General features: G+C 31.9%; 1 protein-coding gene across 1 annotated transcript; it reads right to left on the bottom strand.

Annotated features, from left to right (window-relative positions):
• Positions 1-8,023: 8,023 nt before the first annotated feature.
• LOC134690376 (uncharacterized) lies at positions 8,024-19,960 on the bottom strand. Its single transcript, XM_063550347.1, has 8 exons — positions 19,856-19,960; positions 19,379-19,472; positions 15,680-15,808; positions 14,466-14,645; positions 13,233-13,349; positions 12,873-12,917; positions 10,540-10,618; positions 8,024-9,993 (listed from the first exon to the last, which is right to left on the bottom strand). Exons 1-8 carry the CDS (start codon positions 19,910-19,912, stop codon positions 9,597-9,599), a joined length of 1,098 nt encoding a protein of 365 aa, XP_063406417.1. The 5' UTR covers positions 19,913-19,960; the 3' UTR covers positions 8,024-9,596.
• Positions 19,961-21,107: the final 1,147 nt, after the last annotated feature.

Genomic DNA, 21,107 nt, shown 5'->3' on the forward strand with positions numbered 1-21,107 from the left:
TGATATCAATCTATTTACTGCAGGGTTTGTTACTCGTGCTGTGTGGATGCAGTAGAATGTGTCCCCGTGCTTGTAGTGTATGCCCTTATATATTTCAATTTTTGGTTGTTTGCCTGTGAGAGAGCTTTCACATGTTTATATCTTTATTGTTTACGATGTTGGGATGTATTGTTACTCATCCACGCCTGCTATTTTTTTATTATTGCCCCCTGCTATGGTTTTTATTAGATTTCTTACAACCACTGTTTTTGCCCTGTGTTTGTTATACATGTCAGTTTTGTTATATTAAAGTCCATACGTCGGGCCTTTTATTACAGTTTTTGTAAGAGTTCTTTACTGCACTCCTAATTATTCCCTATTCCGTAACTGTGATCCTCATTCAATGTTACAACCTCCGGTCTTTTGTATTGATCCTATACCCCTATTAAATTATCATGATTTTACGGAATGGAAAAAATATTATCAACAACACAACTTCTAGGTTATCTACGTGCATAAATAAACGTATTGGTAACAGCCAGATTATTTAACAAAAATGCACGTGGATATCCACAAATTTTCCCGTGCAATGCCAAAAAATGACTAACTTGTTTTAGATTAACTTCTCAAAATACTATAAGGTCAACAGTGAACGGGAGAACCTTTTCGCTCTCCTTTTCCTGTGATATTACCTGAAAAACTCAAAACCTAATATATGTGGTAACTTGAACCCAACCTAAGAGTGGTATTCAATATGTGGGACAGACGGGACGAGAGTATTTCAGAAGAAATCAAGAACATCTGTACCGCTTTCGTAGACCCAAAAAATTCAAAAGTTTAGTATATCAGCATTTAGATAAGCATAATCATAATCTGAAATATATAAAATTCCAACCGCTCGAAACCGTTCAAAAACAACCAGGAGAATCACACAAGCAATTTGAAAAATCACGCGAAGTTCGCGAATTGTTTTGGATAAAAAGACTTCAAACAGCTTATCCTCTCGGTCTAAATGATAAAATATTAGGGCAGGGGAACATATCTAAAACTCATATCGATGTCATTAATATTGTTGATAAACGACTTAGAAATAATAGGTCTCATGGTAAACGCAAGAACCGCAATCAACGTATTAAACATCGTATAAATTATACACTTGCTGATCTGTTATCTATAATAAAGAATAATGGCAGACATCAAGTATTATGCAAACTGGGTCAGATACCTATAAGTAAATTATATGCTATTTTTCTTGAGTGTGATAAAATTTCTTTTTTTAGCCCATTTTATGAATACACCCGTATTATTACAGCCTTTTGTCATCACAGGCTTTTTCCTATTATTGATAAACCTGAAAATCGTAAACGACATTTTCTCAAATTAAAATATATAAATAGAGGTATTGATTTTATTAATTTGTCTAGCATATTCAATGACTCTTCTGTCTATATCTTAATACCTCCATATTTTGATAATATAGAACAACCCATTATTTCGTATTCTTATAAAAAACCGAGCAGAAATTTGATTTTCAATTATACGTCAATTACAACAGACGTCAATATAGAAAATAATGTTCCTTCCACTTGAGATTGCGAAACATCTAGTTTTAAATATGTTCCCTATGGTCATGTTATCACAGGAGACCTCAACATAGTCGATGACCGTGAAGTCATAACTTTTCTAAAGAAAGGACCGAAATACCGTCCTCCATCTACAATAGATTGGAAACAGTGTCGTCAGGTCATTAAAGACGCTCTGTCTGCCTATTGTAAAAATTGGTGCAAACGTGAAAAATCCGATAAAAAATCTTTAGACAGTTATTTGAATAAAATTATGAATACTGTTGATATTCGAATATCTCATTTAGAAAACAATTCTGAAATTAATAATAGAAACCATGATATACCCATTTCTAGAATAAAAAACAAACTCAAGGTACTCGCAGAGCGGTTTGTGTTCGTACCGGCAGACAAGGCAGCAAATAATGTAGTGGTGGTGTGACGCATATACTACACGAAAGTTCTTCAAAGCGAAATTATCAATTCCTCTACATTCAGGTCAGTGCGCACCACAGAGAGTCAAATCGTTAACAAGCATACCACTGCCACTGCCCAGCTTAAAGCATCTTCCGAACATTTGAAAGTCCCTACCATGTACTGGTTACCGAAATTACACAAAAAAACATTTAAATTCCGTTTCATCTCCGCTTCGAGTAAGTGTTCTACTACTAATCTATCAGTGCTTCTAACCACCTCCCTTACTACTATCAAAGAACTGGTTATTAACTTTTGTAATAAAGCTTATGAAAATAATGGTATTAATTATTTTTGGAGTGTTAAAAATTCTTTAGAGGTTTTAGATAAAATACATGCTTTCAATGGTCCTTACAATTCTGTTGACAGTTATGATTTTTCTACTCTGTACACTACACTTCCACACAATCTTATAAAGAAAAAGTTTTTGTATTTGATAAAATGGTCTTTCGAAAAATCTCATTGTAATTGTATTTGCTGTAACTCGTTTAAGGCCTTTTTCTGTAACGAAAAAGGAAAGTATGCTAGATACACTTACTGGAAATGTGAGGATATGATTGAAGCTTTAAACTTTCTGCTTGATAACATTTATGTACGTTTCGGCGATAAAGTGTATCGTCAGGTAGTAGGTATTCCTATGGGCACCAACTGTGCCCCTTTAATAGCAGATTTATTTCCATATTGCTATGAATCTCAGTTTATGACCAAACTCAGTAAAGACCCATCATTGTTACATTTGGTTGATACATTCAAAAATACCTACCGTTATCTGGATGATATTTTTTCGTTGAATAATCCAGAGTTCTCTAAATATACTTCAGAAATTTACCCAAACGAACTTACTTTAACTAAATCTAACATAAACAGCAGCAGTTGTCCTTTTCTAGATTTAGACATTTCAATTTCAAACGGGAAACTTCACACTAAAATGTACGACAAAAGAGACGATTTTTCATTTCCTATTGTTAATTTTCCTTTTTTAGACGGCGATGTGCCTTTGGCTCCATCATACGGTGTTTATATATCGCAACTCGTTCGGTTTGCCCGTGTGTGTTCTGATGTCATAGATTTTAACGAACGTAATCAATGCATCACTGGTAAATTGTTGTGTCAGGGATTTCGATACCATAAATTACTTAAAACTTTTACTAAATTCTTTCATAGATACAAAGATTTGATTAGTAAATTTGGCTATACCTGTAGAAAGCTTATTAAAAATGGTATTTCTCATCCTAAATTTTATGGTAATATTGTACTTAAAGCGGGGAAATCACTATGTGATCCTTGTAAACTCATCGAACCTTTAAACAAACTTATAAGTAAGGGTTATCGTACCAATATTGTAATTAGATCTCTGAATATAGTTCACATTGGCACTAATATTGATTTTGTCATTAGCAAATTAAAACATAACTAAATTTCATTATCTTTTGAGGCGAGATGTATAGGGGACACAGCCACGTTAACTTTTATTTCTATAGAAGTCGCTCTTCACTATACTACTACCTGTCGATAAATTTATTTTTGGCATTGCACAAGTCATGTCTTCTTTGACTATTAATGACGTTAAAATACTAAATCTCTGTGATGTGTTTTAGTCGATTTTAGTCTCTGATGCATGATTTTTTACTATTAATTGGTTTTGGCTTTTAACTAGCTGTCAGTAACTGCGAGTACTCTCAAATCGTATTTTCTTGTTAATTCGACCTGTTGATACTGTTTATAATGCTTTTTTGTCATTTTTTATTTATATGGATCTTGGCTGTATACCAGCTTTGATTATTTGTAATATCTTCAATTTTTCACTTATTCTTACAACATTTGTATAAACTTCAAGATTATAAAAAACCGTTTTTTTTCTAAAGTGAACATTGATTGGTTAAATATTTCTCAGTGTGTTTGAATTTTTTTGTTAGCCTTTTGGTCATGAATGTTTGTCTCTAATATTTAATTAACTGTGCATTTGTATTCAGATATCGCAGATCAAATTTATTCGTTCATTGTGTAATCATGCGTTTTTTGATTGAGTTAAGTCTGCCAATTGATATTTTATCGTATGTTTTTATATGTTGTGATGTTATGCTATTGTTTCAGAAAAAGGGAGAAGGTTTGGGCCCATTAAAACGTTTAATCCCGCTGCAAATGTTTGCACCTGTCCTAAGTCAGGAATCTGATGTACAGTAGTTGTCGTTTGTTTATGTAATATATTCGTGTTTCTCGTTTTGTTTATATAGATTAGACCGTTGGTTTTCCCGTTTGAATGGTTTTACACTAGTAATTTTGGGGCCCTTTATAGCTTGTTGTTCGGTGTGAGCCAAGGCTCCGTGTTGAAGGCCGTACTTTAACCTATAATGGTTTAATTTTTAAATTGTTATTTGGATGGAGAGTTGTCTCATTGGCACTCACACCACATCTTCCTATATCTATATATGTATTGTCCATATACTCATATTGTCCAACACATAAAGGTTGTGAATATAAATTAACGTTTAGGGAATATAGACCCGTCTATGTTTTTGGTACATGTACTAAAAAGATAGCCTTTATACATGCTATAGATAAACTCATTAAAAGACTTATTAGTGTACACTCAAATCAAAAACGTTTAAAAACTCATAAAAAGGAAAACGTTGAAAGGCGGGTCTTACATTGGAGTAAAGCATATTAAATATTTCGAATTAAGAAATCGTTGATTGTCAAAAAAAAAAGTAAAATCACAAAAATCAATTAGGAAAGTCCATAATCACATGGCAAAATCAAATAACAAAACGCATCAAAAACGAATGGACAAGAACTGTCACCAGATGCTTTTAAAATGACCTTGACAACAATTATTCATGTCAACACAGGCAAACAGACTATTTGGCTCATGTTACTCACGGGAAGGAAACCTCCGTCAGTAGTGGCATCAACATAGTGGTTGTTATTACACTCAGAGTAAGTACTAGGTATTAACCTTTGTGTACCAGACATTATATGAAGTTACTAGTGATATATGTAGACTTACGTTCCTGTGAAAGGTAAAATATCCACCCTGCCGCTGAAGACGACATCACAGTATATGTGAACGGATCTGAGTGTAAAATACACATTCCTGTTAGTTTGTTGTAGAAGAATGATAAACAGCGCGCATTTGATATACACTGTACACCGCATAGCCCAACAGATCTAACATAATTGTCTCCAACGGCGTTCTCTACTTCATACTTGTTGTCATATTCAGGTTTATGGTGCGCTGAGATCAAATTAATTCTCGAATCACTTAGGACAGTATCGAACATCGTGGGCATAAGTATGAATATGAAATATGTCTTCATTCTTGACAGTACGCATACCATTCAAATATGATTGACTCAATAGTTTGTGCTTTAAATACTTAGCTGGTTACTATGGGCTGACGTTATACCGATACGTAGTATGTTTTGATTGGTCTGTGTCATCCTTGGTAATATTTGAAGCTTTGTTTTTAAACAAATAATATTGAACATGAACAAAGTGATCGATTATTTGACATATTCATATGAATGGCAATTCGAGTCACAGTATACACGTCAAATTGAATTACATATTTGCGATTTGGTTTTTTTTCAAATCTTTAAGAGGATTACCAATTGGGGTATTAACTTCAGTGACAATATTGTCCTCTGCAAATCATATATTTGTCGCACTTATTTATCTATTTGATTTGATTGTAAATTCAAGATGTTTTGTTTTTTGTATTCGTCTACAGTTGATAACATAAAGAGAGAAGGAGGGCTAATAGCTTAACTAACTTCTTCGATCTTTGAAAAATATACATTATTTTGGTATAAGATGCTTATGAATTTTTAATTCGTTTAGACCGAGTACTTTCAGATCTATACTTAGTATCTATTTGCTTTGGGATGTATACGTACCATAGCACGTCCACTATGTGTTTGTTAAATGTATTTATATGTGTATTCATCTGATAAGTTTAACTGATTTTCAGATGTTGCACTTTTACATCAATGTCCCAGGGGGACGGTTGAGCAGCAAGTTATATATTTAACCCTGCCACATTATATATGTGAATTTATCAAGTCAGGATCAGGGGCCTGTAATTCAGTGGTCGTGGTTTATGTCTGTGTTTCATATACTATTTTCCTCTATTATTTTGTTTATAATTCAGACCGTTAGTTTTATCAATAAAATTATTTTACATTAATTTTGTCATTTTGAAGACTTTTAAATCTGAATATGCGTTATGGGTTTTCTCATTGTTGGAGGCTGAACGTTAATTTTTAATTTCTGTGTCAGTTTGTCTCTTTTGCAATTATACCATATCTTCTTATTTTTATAATAATTGCTGAATTTAGCTGTGGTGTTTTGAAAAAGGGAAAACTGGAATACAATCCTATTTTTCACATGTTCATACTCAGTAATTAAGAGTTTCAAACTAAATATCAGTTTCAATGAACAAAATATTTTTTCAGATGTTTTCGCCCATTTTTATTTTTAAAGTTTACATAAAGAGGTACCGTCTACCGTCTCAATTTCGGCGAGATTCATAAGTCATAATAATTTTAAAAGATTTTATTTTTGACACGAGGTTAGATTACATGCAAATTATTTCACTTCCTCCAAAATGTGATCAAATACATTAAAGGTTTTTTTTTTATCTGACACATGACACAATATCATTTTTTTTCATTTTGACACAAGGTTAGATGACAGTTCGCAAATCATCGCAAAATAGAATCAATTATGTACTAATGTTTAGACAAGCTGTCTAAGTAGATAGTTGTTGGAAACGGTTTGAAGCGGCAAATATTTTTCCCTAAGTAACTGAAAAAATGGTTGAAATAAAGTACTGACATTTCAACATATATGTTTCTGTTATGAACATTGTCATTGTTGAAGGCCGTACTTTAACCTATAATGGTTTACTTTTTAAATTGTTACTTGGATGGAGAGTTGTCTCATTTGCACTCACACCACATCTTCCTATATCTATTGTCGTTGTATGGGCTGGAATTATGACACCAGCAGCCTATTATGATTTCCTCAGAAAAAAGTTGCTGCAAGAATTCCTTAAATGCAAAGTGCAAAACATTTTTTGAAAACTGGGCTTAGTGTATTCCCCGGGTTAAAGCAAAGTCAGAGATGTTAACTCCCTCAACGAGTTCCACTGTAGTGTATAATGTATGTATACGGAATGATACTAAATTACAGTATATGTATTCAGTAAGAAACGCAGATAATCTTATATAATTAAACTATATTTAGAACGCAGTTGTAAGTCTTCAAGTCATGTCTCCTGGTATTCGTTTGATTTAACAATGTGATTAATTCTGTCTCATGTTTTTTTCTTTTCTGTTTTTGAGTTTGGTCAAATTTCCCTAATATTGACTTTTTCTACTATTCTATACTTCCTCATTCGTGACATATTATCAATATATCGCATCCTTATTTTTAATTTGTAAACATGTGTGTGATTTTTGCAACTGCATAATTAACTAACATCCTAACATTGTGTATGACTTTAATTCTATTTATACACCGTTAATAATTTATTCTAATCAACCAATTTTCCTCCCGCGTTTCAACATATACTGAGTTCGTGAGTGCGATGCTATGTTTCTTAACACTCGGAAAATTGCTGATTTAATTTGTCGATTATGTGTTTGATGATTTACCAGAAGCACTTGACATTTAATCAAAAGTTGTTTTTTTTTTTTTTTTTAACTATTTATAGATTCATCGAGTTTTACTTTGGAGATGAGTTACATGTTTCTTTTTTCTTAATCTTGTTTCTACAGTGAATGCAATACTAATTATTGTCAGAGTAAAAATAAACTTTGATTGACGTTGTTTTCTTAACTTGAAAATAAAGACAACAAATATACGTTTAAGGCTGTCTCTTAATTCGACAAATTAAACTGATATAAAGATTCTGTTAATACCAAACTTTATGACTATAGGAACGATTTCAAATATATTATTTCAAATTGTTCTGCACCTTCAAATTTGGGACTTATCTCCAAGATATTGAGTTAATCTAAACTTGTATATCCGATTATTTTTTCTGTGATAGAAGACTGCTGCTTATAATAACTATGCAACTATTACCCAAACATTCTAAGTATTTCATTCGTCCGTTCATAATTTAGATATTTGCCATTATCAGTTGGTTGACCATTGCTGAATGTCTCTGTCACAGATACATACGGATACAAATGTAAGTACCAACTGTATTTGTCTTAATCGTGTTCTTTCTTATAACCGAATGCAAATTATATTAAATTTGTACCTATCATGAACAACATAATGGTTTCAACTTGTGAAGCAACATTTGATGTTCATACCAGAATCATCTGTGATCACTCCTATGTGTTACTCACTATACGGTATGGTTGGTGCTCATTGCTGAAGACCATACCGTGACCCATAATCGATTTTATAGGCATCAAAAAGTCTCTGGGGCATAGTTGTCTCTTTTTTTATATTTTATTTCATGTTCATGACATTTCGCAAAGGAAAAGTTATTAGTTGATGCATTGGATATGTATTACAATCCCAAATCTACATACAAAGGCAAAACATTACAAAGTAGGCAATTTTTAAGAATGTATTGTCTATGCATTAGAAATAAATGTGTAAAGCGAACCAAATGTATTGTACATCAATGTATACAATATAAGATAACTTAATACTTGTTGACCGTGTATCATATTCAATTTGATTGTCCTAACGAAATTATCTTTTTTTTTACTTACTTGACTCGTTTGACAGGAAATTTTAAAAACAAAACAATCTATATAATTTGAAAGGGGGACGAAAGAACCATAGGAACAGTTGAACTCACTGATTAAAAATAAACTGACAACGCCTTGGATAAAAATGAAAAACGACAAACAGACAGACAAATAATAGTATACAAGACACAACATAGAAAACTAAAGAGTAAGCAACACGAACCCAACTAAAACTGGGGGTGATATCAAGTGCTCAATAAGGGTAAGCAGATCCTGCTTCCAAAAATAGAGACAAATAGAAACAATATATGAGAGGAATAGCTGACAAGCAGGGTTTATTTTTTCAACTTTTTTAAACATAATGAACATACAGATATAGGAAGATGTGGTTTAAGTGCCAACAAGACAACAATCCATCCAAGTAACAATTTATAAATTAAAGTAATCTATAATAGGTCAAGGTACGGCCTTCAACACGAAGCATTGGCTCACACGGAACAGCAAGTTATAACGGGCCATAAACATTACTAGTATAGAACCATTCAAACGGAAAAATCAAAGATCTGATCTATATAAAAACGAGTAACAAATAACACTTATAAACCACATACAAATACGACAACCACTGAACATCATATTCATTACATTCAGGGGAATATAATTTATCACACCTGAAACTTACAAATTACAACATATAATATAGGTGTTAATACAAAGCTTAAATGATCATGATATGCATTATATAAATTTGTTTTGAAATTGTTGAATAATCACTGGATTTACAGTTGACAGCCTTAATCTGTGTATCTTGGATAATATCTTAAGGATATGATTTGTGTTCTTCCTTTAATTGGAAATCATCATTTCAAGAATTTGCAACGGTCCGTTTTTGTTCGTCAAAAACAGCAGATACTATCCTAGAGTAGACATTTTCGTCGTCTTCTGTGTTATCAACGGGTATCGTATTTTCTTTCTGATGTATTTTTGATGAATGAGTGTCACGTTTGAAAATAATTTCATTATAACACTGATTCGAAAAATTGTTTGTTGGTTCCTCGACACATACAGATGCTATTCTACAGTAAGTATTTTCATCTTCCTCCGGCTTGTCATATGACATATTTCCGATAAAAGGTATCGGTAACGGCCTGTTACCTTTTCTAAGTCCCGTCTTAGGGCCGTCTGAATTGGTTTCTGTTGTTAATTGATTCGTTGTTTGGTCTATATTTTGACTTCTGCTCTGAGAGGCTTTTGAATCTAGTCTGCAATATATTTAAAGAACATGTATTATTTGGAGATGTTTACACTGGAGATTGTCGTAGAAGACATATTAAAATACTAACCTTAAACGAATTGGCGTGTACATTCATGGACTGAATACCAATTAATGAACAACAATATCTATACGCCGTACCTTAACCTACAATGGTTTACCTTTATAAATTTTTACTTGGATAGAGAGTTGTCTCATAGGCACTCATACCACATCTTCCTATATCTATTAGTTTGTTTGACAGAGCAAGGTCATACCAGTTCAACTTTCTTTCCACTCGATATATTTGTAAAGCTAAGTTATATGAATGGCGCTTGAATTTACATACATGTAATTATACCATTATAAATATCACATTATGCATATGCTAGGGAAAATATCTATTGCATTTTCATTTTAGAATTTTTACTACTGACAATAATTATTTGTTCATATTTTAATAGCACAATGGGCTTAGTTGACTAATCATTTCTATAATGTTTAAGTTCAGAATAATTGTTCAAACATTGTATATTTCTATTGTTTATACACATACCCTCTTTTGTACAAGAAAAGTCCTAATACAGATATAGCAACTACGAGCAAAACCATTGTTACTGATCCAGCTATAACACCTAGATATATAAAAATATCTATTACAATATACAGTTACTTCAATTTCATTTAAAAAAATATAGGACGATGTGGTATGAGTGCCAATAAGACAACTCTCCATCCAAATAACAATTTATAATAGTATTCCCTTATAGGTCAAGTTACGGCCATTCACACGGAGCCTTGGCTTATATCAAACAACAAGCTAAAAAGGGTTCAAAATTACTAGTGTAAAACCATTCAAACGACAAAACTAATGGTATAATCTATACAAAAAACAAAACACGACAAACACGTAAAATATACAAAGACAAACGACAACTACTGTACATTAGATTCCTGACTAAGGCCGTGTTCACACCAAACGCTGTGTACAGTAAACATGTTTACATTTGGTTTAATGAAATGCACACTAGTTTCACATTAAATTTGTTCACATCTATACACCTTGTTTAGCTACCTGTACATAAGTTTTGTTCACACTTGTAAACTATATGTCATTTAAATGTTCATTACGTAGAACAGAATTGAAATTTTCGAACAACTTTTCTAGCAGTTAGGGAACGACCATTTGACTTTATAAAAAAAGGGGGGTGATTTTACCACAATTTGATTTAAAAAAAATCAGGTCATACAGATGATTAGAATGAACAAATGCTCTGAATCCAAATTTTGCCCATACATTGTAGTGCCAAATATTGAATTGGTACCATAGAAAAAAAAATATAAACTTCCGCCCGAGAAAAAAATCTGACTCAGATGTCTCGATTACGCATTAAAAACGTTGGCTGCATCAGCTTGCTTACAGACCAGACAAAGAAATAGAATTGCGATGTTAAGGATCACTACATTTCTATCTTTTCTGTTTGTTTCAAATGGTATTTTTTTCTCCAAGGAATATTTAGGCAGCAACCATTTGATTTTCCGGGCGGCTATGGATTTTTTTTCTGGACACCTTTTTTTTTGCCAAAGTCCAAAACTTTTTTTTTCTTTCAATTTTAGCATAAAATATAGTGGCAGCTCAGGGTGAAACAAACATTTTTTTTTCTCAGGGTCAAAAACAAATGATATTTTTCTCCAAAAACTAGAAACAATTTTTTTTTCCAAACCCCCCCCCCCCCCCCCCCTGAACATCAAATGGTTGCTGACTTAGCAAAAGGATGGGGTTATGGTTTTTTGTAACTGTATTTTAACGGACTTGAGATACTGCACAAACAAACAATTAGCCTCACCCTTTTTCAGTAATGCATTTATGAGTGAATCGTTGATTGAGTAAAGACCAGTGGCAAATACTTCTGTCAGTGTGTACGTCCAGTCGATTCGGGAAGACCTTTTCAAATGAATTATGTGTTCGGCAATGATGATGGATGAGTCTTGTTTGTCTTGATAAGGGGTTAATAAGGCTACGTATATTTTTTTTATAACAAATAAACATATCAAGTTTAGACAAATATTTCTTCAAAGAACTTTATTAATAAGTGTTATAAGTATCAATTCTAAATAAAAATCGCTTCTTTTTCAAATAAACATGAGAAAATTAAAGTTCTGAATGCCTAGTTTAGTGTACACTTAACCTACACAAGGCCTACATCGACTATCGACTACATGTAGACAAAACATGATTTACACTACATGTAAACATTGAGTTTTATCAATGAGAACGTAATGATGTTTAGTTTATGTGTGAGTTACACAAACACAACACCGAGTTTAGGTCAATGTGAACACGGCCTTAGAACAAGTGCAAACATTTGCAGCGGGATCAAACGTTTTAATGGTACCAAACCGTTTGCATTTTTCTGACACAATAGTATAACATCGCAACATAGAAAAACACACGATAACATATCAATTGGAAGGCTTAACTCAATCAAAAAGGATAAGATATGAAAAACATTGTATGGTTCCAGCTTTCCAAGGTAAAGTTGTCCTAATACACAATATTCGATTATTCAAGGATCTTTTCACTTATTTATGTCAAAATACATTTAGATGTCTACAACACCAACGCATGCAAATTATTGGCTGCTAAAGTTCCTTTCGAAAAATTGATAATTGAAATGGGTAATGTATTAAAGAGGCAAAAACCAAACCAAAGAGCGGATAACAGCCGAAGGTTATAAATGGGTCTTCAATGCAGCAAGAAACTCACCCGGGAGCGTGCTGAATTCTTAGGCAATACATTTCTTCGTGTTATTTTCATTTTTGTTTAAACTAAATTTGGCACTTCTGTCTAAAATTTTGACAAACACAGTGTATTACATTAAATCTTACCTGTAGTATTGTTTTCACTTATCACTTTGTTTGTTTTCTTGTTGTCTGTTCGAAAATTAAAAAAAAACATGCTTTGTTCAATATCGTGCATAAACTAGTTATAATGGATCAGTAGAAAATCAAATTTAAGTAACATATATACTGTAACTGGAACAAAATAAAACAGAGACACAATATCGAATACAACAATGTCTTCCATGTATTGGCAATTACATAATTACTACTTAAATCAATTGATTTAATTTGAAATTATACAAAATTGTAAAATGTAATGTCAATATATATATAACATGTAATTCGATTATTTGTTATTTTGTTAAAAGAGTGTTCATTACAATGATTAGACATACATGTACTTACCAATCTTACAAAAATATGGCAAAACAACATTATCTTTATCACAGGAATCATATACCTCGGTATCAGATTCTTTGGTCAGTTTCAAACAACGAAATGACGGTTGCAAATTTGGCAATTCTGAAGACAATTTGATTAAATATAATGTACACTTTTTTGTATTATTATTATAAATAGTATTGTAATAACTATATTCTATAGGATTGGTATTTGGTATATTGTAAGTCATAAATGTAAGTTGCAATTATGTTTGACAATATTCCACTTTAAATAATGCGTGTTTGGACGAAAACATGGTATTGCGGTTTGTTAAAATTCAGATTTGGTCATTTTTTTCTTATGGAATGTTGACTTATTGGCAGTCATATTATTGTGCATATGGTTGCCTGACGTTAAGGTATAATAACACCATAGTGATCCCCTATCAGTCTTTGTTTTAAAATTGCATCCTTTAAAAAATATGCCGAATTTATCTCCATGTTTCAAATGAAGACATGCTTTTCATGAGTAATGTTTCATCTGTCGAATGCTACAGTCGAAATTTCACTTAACATGTATATTTTATCTGACAGAATATAACAATCATTACTTGAAGTTGACCAATTTGTTTGTCAGTCCTGTCTGTTCTGTTAACAAGCGTAATTAACCTAAAGTTTACAAAATATTTAATAAAAACACTATATAAACATGTGCTTTAAAGCACTAAAGATATACATGTATGTTTCATGATGTGTTTTTTATTGAAGGATTTTGTTACTGTAATTTAATGTAAGATTGGTGTCCTACAACTGTCAAATTCAAAACAGTATTTTCTTGCGACACTTTTCAGTATGACCTTGGATGAGGTGTTTTATGATTTAGTGGTATAACACCAAAAATAGAAACAAATAACTTTTCCAATAAAACAACAATTGACCAATCATCAACAGTGATATCTACATATCATTCATTTCTGTTGTTGACACATACATTTGTGTATCGTCACTGTCGTAACATGTATTGCACATTTTCGTATTCTATGGATTCATTGCTTGTCGCAGGCACCAACTTTTGTTGATAAGGGACAACTAACTTTTAATGGACAGTTGAAATAATTGCTTGGCCAATTCTTGTAAATAGTGTGTAAAGTAATCGTTGAATATTGAAGTGTATTGTTCAAGTGTACCATGAAATGCACCAAAATGTGAATCACACGAATAACAATTAATTTACGTATACTATGAAGTCAGAGTTTACCTTGGCGTTTCACTTGGTGTGTATTATAGACCCGTGTACCCCCTGTCCAGTGTGGTGCTGTTCCTATGGAAAACGAACAACTGTCGTGTGTATACCATTGTAAAATTGCGGATTTTCCATTGCAAAAACGAACTGCATCAGTATGATTCTTATATACAGATTTCGTGTTTGTAACACCGTCTGAAAATATTGTATTAAATGATATGAGCAAATCAGCACTAGCACGGATAAATTAGCCTGTACAATACTGAAGTCGTTCTACGAAAAATCAAGAGGAAATATTGCCTTTTGAACAGGGCCTATACGGACAAAAACAGACCCAATACGGAAAAAAACGCAATGGTCCATGGGCTAATACGGGACATTCACTTCCGGTTTCAATTAACGCCTTACTTAACTTTAGACGTCTCATTATGCATACACATATTTGAAATATATTTTATAAATTACAATCATTGAATAAAAAAAAATTGAAGTCTTGAAACGGAAATCTTTCATAGCCTTTTTCGAGTACCATCAGAACGCAGACGAGCAAAAAGTTCGAAGAGTTGAACTGTCTGTTTTATTCTTCCTAGCTACTTTATATTTGATAGATTGCAAAATTATGAATACTTGGACGAACAATCAAAAATTACATTTGACAATGTTGACAACAAAATCATAATCGTAAATATGCGAACAGTTCTTCATAGTTCAGATATAAAATTCTGTATTTTTTTTACGGTAAGTTTCTTTAAAATCATTTTATAACAGTGGTATGAACTGACGTCTCGGGTCCAATACTGCTTACCTCGACTCTATAACAGAGCCAATGCAGAAACTGCAAATTGATAACAATGAAGTATAATTTCAAGTGAAAAGGGCTGATGTTTAAATAACAGTCCTTGTTGACATGCATGGTTTTTATCAAATACCCAACCAAAGGATATTTAGCATATACTAGTTGATATAAGGGATATTTTTTAAGTACTTGCAATGCTGGTATTTTAGTTTATATAAATGTTAGCAACTTAATTTAAGACTTTTCGACGCAAAATAGGTTTTGTGTAAAGCCTTGGTCTTGATTAGATCTTTATTTGACATTTTGAAATTGTGTTATCATGAAATTCAACATATTTGAAGACTTAAAACAATTAAAAAAAATAATGTAAACTAGCAGACTAAGCTTTGTTGAGCATCTTTTGTTCAATTAATGTATAAATGATAGTACTTACCACATTTGACAATAAAGTGATCTGCACACCTTTCTGATTTTAACCTAATACCTTTATCAATGCAAGCTGCTTCCATGCATAAACATTTAGTTTCATCTTTGCAAGAAATTGTTACATTTGGTATATTATCTGTGTTGTAAATAATAAAAGATAAAACATCAGATCAGAAAGACAACAAGCTAGTCTGACAACACTATATACAATACAGGAAACTTAAAAAAAAGAGGTTCTCATATGACGTCTTGAGTACTAACCAGTGGTAATCTATGATACTTATTCATCTTCCTTTAAACCAATCTAAGTATGACATTTCAGATCCTACTAAAATAGAAATAGCTCATTGCTCGCGGTGTAATGTGTGTGTATAGGGTCAACCCATGGTAAAATATAAATAAATTCAAGCCCGATCGAACCTGATATATGATGGTCAATACAATTATGACAAATACATGCAATATGGCTTAACCCCCGATAAGACAGGTCAATGTATATTCATAGCATTTAGCAATGATTTTAACTCAGCATGTCTATTTTTGAAACCAAAGAGCAAATATCAATCCTTCTCCTATAGATTTTTATAGTATGTCTTTTCCAGTCAACTTCACTATACTCCAATTAGTTTGATGTAGTTACAAAAAAGTAAAAACACAAAAATACCGAACTCCGAGATAAATTCAAAAAGGAAAATCCAAAATCAAAAGGCAAAATCAAAAGTCCAAATACATCAAACGAATGGACAACAACTGTCATATTCCTGACTTGGTACAATTCACAGTGTAGATACTATTCTGAACGCTACCTGGAAGTCGCGATTTTCGAAGCGAGAACTTTTTGGATCACATTTTATAGATATACTGAATTAAACGGTAAGTTGAACATCTGTACAATGTACATTGCTTAATGATTAATTCAACTGCAATCGAAATTTCCTAATAGTTGAGAATTAAATTCAGCACATGCATTATTCGTTTCTTCGCCTTAATCAAGAGATTTTTAAGTGCAGCACTAAGGAAAATCAGTTGGTGAACCTAAATACAATCTTAAAACCCGCTTAGTTTACAAATTATCGTAAAAACCAGAAAAAATTATCTAAATGAAGTATATTTCAAGTGGTGGTCAAAGTTTCAACCAGAAATAAGAAAATTACACTTGTTTGAATTTCTCACTGAACGATCAGTCTCGCTTGTATATTTGCAAACTGTATGATCAGTCTTTATTTTACTGTATTCTAGTAGTGATTTCAAAGTTAATTACGATACAACTTAATAACACAAATATATGTCAATAAATACCCATTCTGAAAACGTATTAAACATGTTTTAGCTTGATAGGGTGTACTAAGGTTGTTTAATTGCTGCTAAAATAAGAGGAAGGTTTTTTGTTTATATAAATTTCAGAAATGTCCTCCGTTATACTTGAAATGTACAAATACACCGATTTATAAAAATGCATGTATTTAACATACATTCCAGGCCGTACTATAGCCTATAATTGATCACAGTTCCTTCACTTTGTTTTTTATGTAGAGTTGTCTCTTTGACACCAAATTGTATACCACTTTGTAAAGCGGGTGTTTATAATGAAAAAAGAGTCCGTCTTTCCGTTCGTCCGTTGGCCCGGTAAAATATGTTTCGCCAATTTTGTAGGCGCACCTCCTCATAAACCACTTTTAAAATATGCATTGGGGGTTCCAGCCATTTTTGAATGGAGAAAGATCCAATCCAGAATAAAAGGGGATTCCAAATACATGTTTTCAAACTAATACATTGATAGTTAAAAAAGGGATTAAAACCACCGAATCTCCTTTATTTGGATCCGTCACTGATATAACTATTAATTAATCTTTCTCGGATTCCTTATCATAAATGCTAATGAGTGTATTGTGCACCGTCTATTTCGAATTTAAGTAAAAATCTTTTATTGGGTTTCTTTATATAAGATACGGACTTTAATATTGCATTATATGGGGGCACCCATCTTATATTTCCAACACCTCCTAACCCAGTTATTAAAGTTTTCTGAAATTGTTTCATTTTTGCTCAAACAATGCATTATGGACCTTCTATCTCGAATATTTGGTAAAAATATTTTTGATGTTTCTATATATAAAATGCGGACTTTGCCATAACCTTATATTGGGCGTATCTATTTTATGTCCACAACTTCTTTCAGACACTTTTCATAACTTAAATGAATCTTTCAGATTCTTCATCATTTTAAATTCATTTGTTATTGATACAGGTAATGATTTCTGTAAACTAACCCAAGTTATATCACATGAAATATTACCCATGCAAAGCTTCTCTATCCATTTTTTTGTAGTTTTAAAAGAGACAAGCTTGCCTTATGATTTCATCAATTGGTCAACGGCAGACGGTGTAAATAGTCCTTAAAAATGTAATAGCTAAACAGATACGTTACACTATTCCAAAGTCCACAAACGCATCATATATTGCTTTTTAGGCATTTGATTTTAAATAAAACTGACGGAATCAAAATACAATTATTTTGCCGTCTACAAAAATTATATTTGTATTGTCTGATGAAAGTAATTACATGTTATCGTTCCCTGGATAGTTCATGATATCACATCGACATGTTTATACCTTCAAATTGCCGTTGGTTTTTTTTTTCTTTCAAAATCACGACTGGTCATACAGTCACAAAATCTGAAATCGCTTATAGAATACAGTCAGTTCTAGACTGATCGTACAGTTAATTATTTTGGGATCTTCAAGGAAAACATATGTTTTGATGGGAAATACGAATATTCTACTTAAATACGAGAACAAATGAAACAGTATATATTTAACTGATCCAACTATTTGCAATAAAAGGTGTGTACTACGAGAGCAACATTTTCAATTTATCAAGTTGGTGTGATGCACACGTATATTTTATATTTTAATGCATGTTTTTATTACAGTTTCTCATATTTATGATGATATATATCCCTTGAAGATGTTCAAAGCACTTTATAAATGTATGAGTAAACAAATGATGAGAAAAGTCACCGTAAGCAAAACCGTCTTTTTTACAAGTTAGAAACAATCGCTTCGAAAATCGCGACTTCTGGAAAGCGTTCACAATAGTATCTTCACTGTGCAATTGCCATATTGTAACAAACAACAAAACACAATTTTAATATATTCGAGTAATTCTCAAATAAGTGTTGTGTCACAGTCAATTACAAAACCAGCATCACTATAGAATTATTTAAATTTGGCTTGATTAGCTTATGCTATCTGTTTCTTTTGTATATTACACCCTGTTTTCGAAAACATTTTTTTGAAGTTGAACATTACAATAGCACATGGCTGTTTAAAGGTCAGCAGGCCCTAACAATATCATTTAAAAACATTCGGTCGACAGAATGTTTTTTGATAAAATTACGATGTTTAATCATTTCTTCGGTGCACTTAAAAAGACATAGTTTGGACACCAATATGCTTATAAACTGTTCACGATTTATCTACGACCAAAACTGTTTTTTTATTGTATCAAATGATTTTTTTCTTTTTTAAAATGTTTGGTTAATGAAATCCCTTTTGTTAGTATGTAAACTAGAGTTTTCAATTGTTTTTAAACTGATCAACGCACTTGGGGTTTTTCTAAGACAAACTAGTATAATAAACATGTGTGCTGTTAGTAGTGTTGACTGTACTTTGCAAGTTTTAATAAGATTGTAAATGTACTCACGTTTCATTACTCTATAACATTCGGCGCAAGCGCATGTATTATACGGTAACTTGTCTTTTAAATCACCATGCATCAAACATACACAAGTGTCATCCTGTCATAAAATAAAAAAAAAATGAAACAGTTTGCAGCATCACTTTTTTTTCTGTCATTTTGATTGTGTAAATTTTTGTGCATTTGCTTACTTATTTGTCACTGGTTTTATAATCTAGAATGTTGAGCATTCCGGATTAAAGTTAATTCAGATAAATAAAGAACTTCTCAAAGAATTTGACAATTTCTGTGTTTAGTATCTATATACAACAACTTCTTTAAAAGCAAACGTAAACCAATAACAAATACATCATAGTTAGATATTACAAAATTAATACTACAATTGACTGGCTGTTTCTAAGAGGAACATTAACCTTATCGAGTTCTTAAAATCATCAGAATCTTTTTTAATTTGTTTTATATGATTTTAACAGCTACACTGACCTTTATAGCAAAATATTCTGTTCCACTGCAAAAGGTTTGGCATTCGGTTTGATTCATGCGTGGTACACTTAAATATGTGTTTCTTGAAATGTCCTGTGTTTTATGACAACCTTCAAAAATATAATTAAGGGGGCCTTCATTTTTAATTTGCGCAGATAGATATTTTTTTATTATTTGCCATTTTTTTCAAACATGTGAAAAAAAGAAAGCAATGAATAAAAGCAAAATATGTTTTAGAGATATAATATGAAATCATAGCTTTATGATGAGCTATACTATCCCACCGAATTTGTGTTCTAGCTACAGGTAAATAATTTAAAAGAAACATAGCATTTCTTTATTGAATTTGAAGTTAATGATGAGTGTTTTCCCCTTTTATGACTCAATGGTGAAATGGATCTAACATAACCACAAATGTTTTGTTTTTGTTAGAAAAGTATAGATATTCAACAAACTACCTATGTTAAACACAATCTGTTTAGGTTTTTTCACTTTTGAGATAGAATTTGAGGATTTTAGTAATGTATTATTTCGTCTTAACAATGTTTACCCCAAGAAACTGTCCATGGAGATAATGCTCTATATTGTCCCGCCCAAACTGCACTATTGATTGAAATATTATTCAACCGTTTTTTCATATCGTCTTTGTTGTTGTAGAGTATCCCATCATTATCATAACAGTGTTTGGCTGCATCTATCCAAGTCGCATTGCCCTCATGAAAAGTTACATTATATTCTGTAAATATATAATAAGTTCAAACTTGAGTGATCGACAAATACATTCAGTTTGAAAATCAATACATTGATCTTATATAAATATGTAGATCCCAAAATACTGAAGATTTTATTATCTTTCGAGTTTCTTTACTTATAGCAGTTTGAATCATGACGAATAACGCATGCATATCAGTCCTAAAGCGGCCGTTACGTTTGGAATGTTTTGTTAATCAACGTTCTTTTTAAATTTGATAGGCAATGATAGACAAACAATTATAGTGGCTAAGTTTGAAGAAACTTGACATATAAGTCTTAGAGGAGATGGGTTGTGTTAAGCTTCATAGATTACGATGGACAATAAAAAATATGGATCACGGCCAACCAACGTTGAATTCCGTCGATAAACTCTTATTGTATATGCAAAGAATGTTGTCGTGATTATTTTCGTTTTGATTTATGCAAATTTTGGATTTACCAGAGTATTGCCTATTTTGTTATATTTGTAATGCTATTTTCAGTAAAACAGTTTCCAAAT

This window comes from Mytilus trossulus, chromosome 11, assembly GCF_036588685.1.
Source record: "Mytilus trossulus isolate FHL-02 chromosome 11, PNRI_Mtr1.1.1.hap1, whole genome shotgun sequence".
In the NCBI taxonomy this organism is placed as follows: domain Eukaryota; kingdom Metazoa; phylum Mollusca; class Bivalvia; order Mytilida; family Mytilidae; genus Mytilus; species Mytilus trossulus.

What these genes read in the sequence shown, in the direction of transcription:
- LOC134690376 (XM_063550347.1), bottom strand. Translation starts at nt 19,912, where the DNA reads ATGAATCAAACCGAATGCCAAACCTTTTGCAGTGGAACAGAATATTTT. An exon ending in TCACTTTATTGTCAAATGTG is followed by an intron (nt 14,646 to 15,679) that starts GTAAGTACTATC and finishes CAATATTTTCAG; the next exon opens with ACGGTGTTACAAACACGAAA. An exon ending in ACACCAAGTGAAACGCCAAG is followed by an intron (nt 13,350 to 14,465) that starts GTAAACTCTGAC and finishes AATTGTCTTCAG; the next exon opens with AATTGCCAAATTTGCAACCG.